Here is a 9,342-nt window from a genome sequence, read left to right as displayed (position 1 = left end):
ACCCGCCCCGCGGCCTACAGCAACTGAAACCACGGAGGAGGAAGCAGGAATCAGGAACTGGCCGGGTAGATTCTGGGCTGTTAGTCGGTCCACTGCCACCTGTCCCAGGAGCAGCTGCCCAAGAAAGGTAACTCCACCTTCGAGATCCAGGAATCTATGTATGACACGGGCAGGGGTGGGCACCGGAAAGGGGCCAGGCGGGTGTTCTGGGAACCTGAGACCTGATGAGGGTGGGGCTAGGAGCTTGGGAAGAGCAGGAAAGCCCAGTAACAGGATTTCTTCGGTGGCTCCCTGAGGCCGCCGTCCAGCACTGTTGAAGGCCCTGTGCAGGGTTTGGTAACATCCAGGCGTGGTGTGAGTGAAAGACACTAGTAGGGATCTCCTGTCTGGTTCCTGGAAACCGGACCACTGGCTCTGAGACTTGGTCTGGTTCATCGGAAGCAGAGGGACCGGCCCCATCCCAGGCTACTGTCTGTACCTCTTGATATTTTTTTCTGAGCAGGACCCCACCCATGTTGCGCCCTTAGCCCTCTTGGGCCTTACTAGCCCTTAGCCTCATGGTCCTGTTCTTCCATCTCCAGCTGCTTCTTTGTCTCCACTGAATGACCCCGCTTCTGTTCCCAGGACACCATTATGGGCTTCTCTTCAGAGCTGTGCAGCCCCCAGGGCCACGGGGCAGTGCAACAGATGCAAGAAGCTGAGCTTCGTTTATTGGAAGGGATGAGGAAGTGGATGGCGCAGAGGGTCAAGAGTGACCGGGAATATGCAGGATTGCTTCACCACATGTCCTTGCAAGACAGCGGGGGCCAGAGCTGGAGCAGTGGCCCTGACAGCCCTGTCAGCCAGGTGAGCTGCCATGCACTCCCCCTTAGAGGTGGGGTTGGAGATGTTACAAACCCACTTGCTGGCCATTGCCATGTTCTTCCTGCTTCCCAATCCCACAATGTGCCATAGTCCTGGGCAGAGATAACAAGCCAGACGGAGAACTTGAGCCGGGTACTGCGGCAGCATGCAGAAGATCTGAACTCAGGGCCCCTGAGCAAGCTGAGCGTGCTGATCCGGGAGCGGCAGCACCTGAGAAAGACTTACAACGAGCAGTGGCAGCAGCTGCAGCAGGAGCTCACCAAGGTAGGTGTGCACCAAAGGACTCTTTCACAATCGGGCGCAGTTTTGCACAAGAGTGCCTAGGGAAGCAGAAGTCACTGACCGACCGCAGGCCTAGTTCCAGGATGGCCTGTGTGGCTCTGCTGCAGCTTCCGCCTTTCCTCTTACAACTTAGGCTAACTTGCTACAGAACCTGTTGATCCATAGTGAGGGACTTGGGATGGCCAAGTGTACCTTTGGCTTAGAGTGACTCCGCCCAGGGCCCCAGAGGCAGGATCCTGCTTAGGTCTGAATTCCAGCTGCAGGCTGGGTTATATGCAGCTGCTTTGTCTCTGGGTGCTTCCCTCCCCCATTCACTGGTCAGTCTCCCAGTACCACACCCCTCTCGTCGCCGCAGAGTTGGGTCGTACCATGGACCCACAGCGCCCCCTTGTGGTCTGCATTCCCATACTTTCCTAACTCAATTCTAATCCAAGGATTACACAGCTGTGCTTATATAGGATCCTACGTGTCAGTGAAGGAATGGAGTAATTTCTGCAGAACTCTATGACCTGCATGCACAGTATATTTACCATCTGGCTCTTTAAGACTGTCCAAGTTGCCAGGTGGCGGCGGTGAACGCCTTTAATCCTAACACTTGGGAGGCAGAGGCAATTTCAATATGATAACCACACTGTATGAAACCAAGTCTCAGGATCTTTTGATTGTGGGGTCATGCGGGGTCATGTGGGGTCATGTGAATCTATACATCTGAGGCTGCTGCTACCTGCCACCCGGAGGGATAGTTGGAACCTGTCCTAAACTCTTTCTTGCCTCCTCAGTAGCATGTCTATAACTCAACTCCTCTGACCCTGACCTTAGCAGCCACCATCTCCAGAAGTTTCCAGACTCTTTCAGAAGGATGAGTCTGGTTAACCTGACAGCCTGAGTGGCAGAACCCTCCCAAGGTTTTACCTTAGGTATGACTCCCCCTGGATTTAAGGTCTGCCTCCTCACCCTGACTTCCCTTTTTCTTCCAGACCCACAGCCAGGACATTGAGAAGCTAAAGAGCCAGTACCGGACCCTGACACGAGATAGTGCCCAGGCCAGGCGCAAGTACCAGGAAGCCAGCAAAGGTTTGGAACTTTTCTTCCTGGCAGGGAGAAAACTCAGTCTAGCAGACCTGTTTGCTGGTGCCCAGGGAGTGGGGGCTGCTCCTTGGACCTCTGGGACACCGACACCCACTCTTGTACACACACGCACACCCTCTCTTACCTCCCACCTACCAGACAAGGATCGCGACAAGGCCAAAGACAAGTATGTACGAAGCCTGTGGAAGCTCTTTGCCCACCACAACCGCTACGTACTGGGTGTGAGGGCCGCGCAGCTGCACCACCAGCACTACCACCAATTCATGCTGCCTGGCCTGCTGCAGTCACTACAGGACTTGCACGAAGAGATGGCAGGCATCCTGTAAGCTCGCAGTCCCTGCACCCTCTAACCAACAGTAGAACCCAGGGCTGGAACTGGGCGGTGGGGAAGGGGTGGTGGTGCTAAGCCTGGGAGAGACAGGCTTTGGGGGGGTCAGCGGCACATCCCTGCCTTATGCATTTATTGGGGACCTAGTTCCTGAGTACTTTCTGTGTACCAGGCATGACCCACAGGATCTGTGGTCCTGAGCTCCCGTTGCCAGGACACCTATAATCCTCTCGGGAAGCAGAAGACCCGGGAGGCCTTTAATGATTTGCTGAAGGTCCTTCACTTGCATCTGAGCTAAGGTGGGGGTGTGAGGAGGGCGTCTTCCAACCTAGAATTGTTAGGAAACCATCCTGCTAGGCTGAGTTGGCCTCCTTGCCCAGCCTGAGGTCCTCTGACTCGGTGGCTCTATGGGGTGGGGGATGCAGGAAGGACATCCTGCAGGAATACCTAGAGATCAGCAGTCTGGTGCAGGATGATGTGGCATCCATTCACCGTGAGCTGGCTGCAGCTGCTGCTCGCATCCAGCCTGAGTTTGAGTACCTAGGCTTCCTGCGACAGTACGGGTAAGCCGGGGTCCTTATCCTTGAACCTCCTGGGCTCCGGGGCTTCTGACCTAGTCTCTGAAGGGCCCTGTGCACCCACAGATCTGCCCCTGATGTCCCACCTTGTGTCACTTTTGATGTGTCACTTCTTGAAGAGGGCGAACAGCTGGAACCTGGGGACCTGCAGCTGAACGAGCTGACCTTGGAGAGCGTGCAGCACACGTGCGTGGTCGCTTGTCAGACTTCCTGTGTGTGGGGGGGGGTGGGTGGGGGTGGGGGTGGATGTGGGGGCAGGGAACCCTTGGCTAAGTGGCCAGGCTAGGTTGGCTTGTTGGGGTGCATGTGGTGGGGGCACAGCTTTCATTATCCTGCCCTTGGGGTGCAGGCTGACCTCTGTGACAGACGAACTGGCTGTGGCCACCAAAGAGGTGCTGAGCCGGCAGGAGATGGTCAGTCAGCTGCAGCGGGAGCTCCAGTGCGAGGAGCAGAACACCCACCCCCGAGAACGGTGAGGAGACCCCACCTGCAGCAGCCTCCTGACTCCGCCCCTCTGCTGTGCATGCAAGGTTCAGGCTGACTCTCTCTCTCTGCCCTCCCCTTGCCCTGCTCCTGCCTGCAGGGTGCAGCTTCTGGGCAAGAGGCAGGTGCTGCAAGAGGCGATGCAGGGGTTGCAGGTAGCACTGTGCAATCAGGACAAGCTTCAGGCTCAGCAGGAACTTCTACAGAGCAAGATGGAGCAGCTCGGGACAGGCGAGCCCCCAGCCGTACCACTCCTTCAGGATGACCGTCATTCCACCTCTTCCACGGTGAGATGCCCTACCACTACTATGCCGACCCCTGCCAGCCTGCGTGCAGGGGCTGCACTCCTCATTTTTGCCCTCCCCCTCCCTAAGCCTGGCCACACGCTGACGTCTGTCCCTGGCCTCAGGAGCAGGAGCGAGATGGGGGAAGGACACCCACCCTGGAGATCATTAAAAGCCACTTCTCTGGAATCTTCCGCCCCAAGTTCTCCGTGAGTAGTCCAGAGCTGGACCTCTACCTCTGCCCATCTAGTTAGGCCAGGCTAGGAGTCTCAGACCTTAGACCTCCACACTCTGGATAGAAGGACCTGCCTGCCTAGAACACTTTCACAGTGTGGGGTGGGAGGAGCGGGGCGGGGGGCAGCGGAGCACGAGCAGGGGACAACATTTCCTTCCTCGGGTTTCCTTCCCTGGGGTTCTAGGCTGCAGATACCTCTGAGCCCTGCCAGCTCTCATGTCCTCTCTTCACCATCCCTATATGCCGCAGGGGCATGTGGCTTTGGCTACTGCACTCCTCTGCTGCTTCGGGAGTGACGGAGAGGCCTCTGGTTCAGAGGAGAAAAGTCCTAACTTGATTGGGATCTGCTAGCCCCAGCTTCCCATTTCAGTTGTGCCCAGAGTGAGCTTGAACCAGGCCGCTCTAGTGTCCCGTGGATAGCTTAGGGATGAGAGCAGGTGACACGGTGAAACCCCACCTTAGCCCAGGGCTCTCCCCTTCTGAGCCAGCCCAGTGACACTGCACACTCCTCCCAGATCCCTCCTCCGCTGCAGCTCGTTCCAGAGGTGCAGAAGCCCCTCCACGAGCAGCTGTGGTACCATGGGGCTATCCCTCGGGCAGAGGTAGCTGAGCTGCTAACACACTCCGGGGACTTCCTGGTTCGGGAGAGCCAGGGCAAGCAGGAGTATGTTCTGTCTGTGCTGTGGGATGGCCAGCCCCGACACTTCATCATCCAATCCTCAGATGTAAGTGGGGAGGGGACGCTGATCCTACTCCTTCTGTCTTCCCCTCTCTAGGGAAATGGTCTAGAGCTCAGTGACCTTGAGTGTAGAGAGTAACTGCTGTACCTTCAGTGCCTCCTTCTCTAACTCAGTTGGAGGGCCCCAAAGAGAATATCCATGTCCCTGAGTCTTTCCTCCCCAAAGAAAAAAGATAGCAAGAGTGCCACGTACCAGTGTGTCCTAGGCAGTCCCTGCCCCCTACTCCCCACCTCTCCACCACACCCCTAGTCCCCCACTTCTGTTGCTGCTCTTCTTGCCTCTTCCAGGGCTCAGGTCTCCTTACCAAAGGAAGCTGCTGACCTCAGGTCTCCCCAACACCCGTAATCCCTTGCTCACAGAACCTGTACCGGCTGGAAGGGGACGGCTTTCCCAGCATCCCTTTGCTCATCACTCACCTGCTGTCCTCCCAGCAGCCCCTTACAAAGAAGAGTGGTGTTGTCTTGTTCAGGGCGGTACCCAAGGTGAGCCTGTGGCCAGCCTGGCCCACGTTGAGCTTGGGAATCACAGGTGCTCAGAGTGTGGATAAGCATTTACCCCACAAGAGGGCCAGCCCCCCCCTTGGTATGGGATGCCATATATATCAGCCTGATCCCCAAATTATCTGAGTGTCCTGATATGACCAAACCTATGGGCCAGTGTGACACAGTAGGTCAGCTCCAAGACTGACATAGTGTCAGCCGGAGTGTCTTCCACAAGGCCCAGCACCCCTTCTGTTTGCCGACTTCTGAGTCCCTTGCTTCTTTCCTCAGGACAAGTGGGTACTGAAGCATGAGGATCTGGTGCTGGGAGAGCAGATCGGAAGGGTAGGTGTAGCCCCACGACCCTGGGATTCTCCAACCTTCTGGGCTCTACCTGTTACCTTCCTCACAGCTTCTTCTAGGCCCCTCACCAAGTCTCACCTCTGGTTCCACTTCCAGGCTCCTAGAGGGTCTCCTTGACTCAGTGTGATTCCAGCTCATAAAATATCGAATACCAACTCCTAGACTGACATCTTACCCCAGCTCTCGCCCTGCTCGAGGGTGTCTTACTAAGCACCTCTGTTAATATCAGACGCCAGCCACTTTCCAATCAGAATGCTTTCCCGACCCAAAGAAAAGCAATTCTTCCCATGTCACTTCTTAGAGAAGGTGGCACAGACCACGTTTGTATCTTTACGAGGGGAACTCCTCATAGAGACCCAGGGTGACAAGGCAGCATGGACAGTGGGGACAAGATGGCTTGTCCTCTGGAGGTGAGAAAGGGAAGCAATACCAGGAAGTTGTGGTAGGAACCAGGACTATTGCAGGGGAACTTCGGAGAGGTGTTTAGTGGACGTCTTCGTGCAGACAACACCCCGGTGGCTGTGAAGTCTTGTCGAGAGACGCTCCCACCTGACCTCAAGGCCAAGTTTCTGCAAGAAGCGAGGTGGGTCATAAAATGGGAACAGTCAGAGGTTCCTTGTGTGAGAGGCTTCCTCTGTGCACTGACTAGCATTTGATTCTCCAAGTCCTCTCATACCCAAGTAGCACCCATAGTGCCAAGAGGTACTGACCGGGGCCCCGCAGTCATGTGTCCAAGGCTGCAGACATTCGAAGTCACCCTTTTCCTCTGTAGCCTTCTGTCTTCTCTGAGGCTCCTTCTGAGAGGTGGGGGACAGGGACAGGTACAGAAGGCTGTGAGCACGAATTACACACAGCCTAAGCAGCAGTGCTCTCCAGGATCCTGAAACAGTACAACCACCCCAACATTGTACGTCTCATCGGGGTCTGCACACAGAAACAGCCCATCTACATTGTCATGGAGCTGGTTCAAGGTGAGCAGAGGTGCTGGTCTCCAGGCTGAGGGCTCAGCTTGCCTGGTATCTCCCACTAGGCTCAAGGCTGCTCTCGCCTCTAGGGGGCGACTTTCTCACCTTTCTGCGGACAGAGGGAGCCCGCCTGCGGGTGAAGACCCTGCTGCAGATGGTAGGGGATGCAGCTGCTGGCATGGAGTACTTGGAAAGCAAGTGCTGTATCCACCGGTGAGTGGGCTGCAGGCCCTGATGCAGGCTCTGGGAGACCCCACCACAGTGGCCACCAGGTATCAGCTCCCTGGGCAGAAATGGTCTCTAGCACTTTGTTTTTTTTGTTTCTTTTTTTTTTTTTTTTTCTTTTTTTTCGGAGCTGGGGACCAAACCCAGGGCCTTACGCTTGCTAGGCAAGCGCTCTACCACTGAGCTAAATCCCCAACCCCTCTCTAGCACTTTGTATGTGAGAGTTACACCATGTTTCTGTGCATATGCACATATATGTCCATGTTTGTGGAGGCCAGAAGTCAATGTTATTTATTTTATGAATGTGAGCACACAGTAGCTGTCTTCAGACACACCAGAAGAGGGCATCAGATCCTGTTACAGATGGTTGTGAGCCCTCATGTGGATGCTGGGAATTGAACTCAGGACCTCTGGAAGAGCAGTCAGTGCTCTTAACCACTGAGCCATCTCTCCAGCCCAATGTTAGGTGTCTTAATCCTTCTCACTTTAGATTTTTAGACAGTCTCTCACTAAACCAGAAGATTATGAATTTGGTGAAGCCGTCTGGCCAGAGAGCTCTAAGGATCTGCCTCTCTTTGATGCCCCAGTGCTGGATTAACAGACAAGCATTGCCAACTTTTTCTTTGAGAGCTAGGGATGTTGTGGTTTGCCCTGGAGTTATCTGTATTTTGATGCTAATTCCACTGCCCCAAGGACGGCTGCCTAGTCATGTACTCAGGACTTAGGTGACTTCACCATAACCTTCTCCCCATTGAATTTATAAAATACAGGTGAGGGGCAGGTACAGGATAGAAGGAGGCTTGTCTTTGGATGGAAGGTAGGATGGGTGGGAGAAAAGTTTGAAGGAAGAGGAGGAGACTGGAATGGAGAGGGAGAAGAGACAGGAGATAGAGAGGGAGAGAAGCCATGGCAAGTGACGTTAAGATTCCACTCTGTGTATTTACAGATTGTTATTAATGTTCTTAGGCCAAAGATTATTGTGTTGTGTGTTCTTTTATGTGAGGGCTTGAGTGTAGGAAAGTGTGCAGCAGCAGGAGACACTGGGCCACCATGGAGTTGGGATGTGTTTCCACCAAGATATCTAGCAGATATCTTGGGGCACTGAGGTGCTGGACCTAATGAGGTAAAAGACAACCATACTTTTTTTATTTTTTTTATATTTTTACAACAACATAGGGATCTGAACCCAGGCCCTCAGGTTTGGTCAGCAGACACTTACTAACTACACCACCTCCTTTGCCCCAAAGGACAGCTATATTGTTTGCTGTCTAGAGGGCTTGACCCAGCTAAGTAAACCAAAATGGCTGAAGACCAACTTCTGCCCTGCTTCACCCAGGGATCTGGCTGCTCGCAACTGCCTGGTGACAGAGAAGAATGTTCTGAAGATCAGTGACTTCGGGATGTCTCGAGAAGAGGCTGACGGGATCTACGCGGCCTCAGCCGGCCTCAGACAAGTCCCTGTTAAGTGGACTGCCCCTGAAGCTCTTAATTATGGTACCTGATTCTCACCCATCCTGGGCTGCAAGGCCGATGACTGGGCACGGGTGGACTCTGGGCCTCTGACGGGGATAGTCTCCCTATGCTGCCTTGCTTCCTCTGCAGGACGCTACTCCTCAGAAAGTGACGTGTGGAGCTTTGGCATTTTGCTGTGGGAGACCTTCAGCCTAGGGGCCTCACCTTATCCCAACCTCACCAATCAGCAGACACGGGAGTTTGTCGAAAAGGGTAAGGCCACAGATTTATGATGGTACCTCAGGACCAAGCTCCTAAGATGTTCCTGACAAATGCTTCCTCCTCAAAACCTCCTACTGGGGCAGGATAAGAAGAGTCTGTAGCTACCACAGGTGGCAAGCCTGTCTATGCATGGCAGGCCAGAGATTAGAGCCTAGGCCTCTGTTTTTGGGGTTCTTAGTGGTTTCTCTCACGGGCAGTGAATCGGAAGGAATCTGATCCCTTCTCATACTTGGTGCGCTGCACCTGTCCTCGTAGGGCATCGTCTGCCTTGCCCAGAGCTGTGCCCTGATGCAGTCTTCAGGCTCATGGAGCAGTGCTGGGCCTATGAGCCGGGGCAGAGGCCTAGCTTCAGCACCATCTGCCAGGAGCTACAGAGTATCCGAAAGCGGCATCGGTGAGACCAGTGGCCTGTTCGGGCAAGAGTGTACGTCCTCAGCAGTTCCCACTCACTGTTGGACAGCTCCAAGACCTGGGTTCCAACACTAGCAGCAGGGCTTCGGGCAGGGTGCGGCTCCAGGGAGGGTCACCATCCTTCTTCCTGCACAAATTCATCTCTTGGACAGAAAAATAAAACAAATTGTGTTCATCAGGTAATATTGACATGTGTGCTCCTCTGGAGGCCAGGGGCCAGTTCTTAGGAGAGGATGACTGTAGTCCTGTGATGACTGTGAAAAGAGGAAGGTCAGAGAGCCC

The 9,342-nt window shown here is 54.5% G+C and overlaps 1 protein-coding gene across 8 annotated transcripts; it reads left to right on the top strand.

Moving 5' to 3' along the window:
- The first annotated feature begins 2 nt into the window (after nt 1-2).
- Fes (FES proto-oncogene, tyrosine kinase) lies at nt 3-9,243 on the top strand. 8 transcript variants are annotated; one of them, NM_001108488.1, is given in 19 exon segments: nt 3-127; nt 625-846; nt 955-1,128; nt 2,124-2,220; nt 2,374-2,557; nt 2,989-3,126; nt 3,208-3,327; nt 3,491-3,613; nt 3,725-3,911; nt 4,034-4,117; nt 4,659-4,868; nt 5,243-5,365; nt 5,654-5,707; nt 6,190-6,308; nt 6,602-6,696; nt 6,780-6,903; nt 8,252-8,409; nt 8,518-8,640; nt 8,905-9,243. In NM_001108488.1, coding segments are annotated over 18 exon segments (2,469 nt in total). In that variant the 5' UTR covers nt 3-127; nt 625-633; the 3' UTR covers nt 9,048-9,243.
- Nucleotides 9,244-9,342: the final 99 nt, after the last annotated feature.

The sequence above is a fragment of the Rattus norvegicus genome, chromosome 1 (genome assembly GCF_021556685.1).
Source record: "Rattus norvegicus strain SHRSP/BbbUtx chromosome 1, alternate assembly SHRSP_T2T, whole genome shotgun sequence".
Lineage (NCBI taxonomy): Eukaryota > Metazoa > Chordata > Mammalia > Rodentia > Muridae > Rattus > Rattus norvegicus.
The sequence above is the reverse complement of the archived record's forward strand: the minus strand, read 5'-3'. Positions and strand labels throughout refer to the sequence as shown.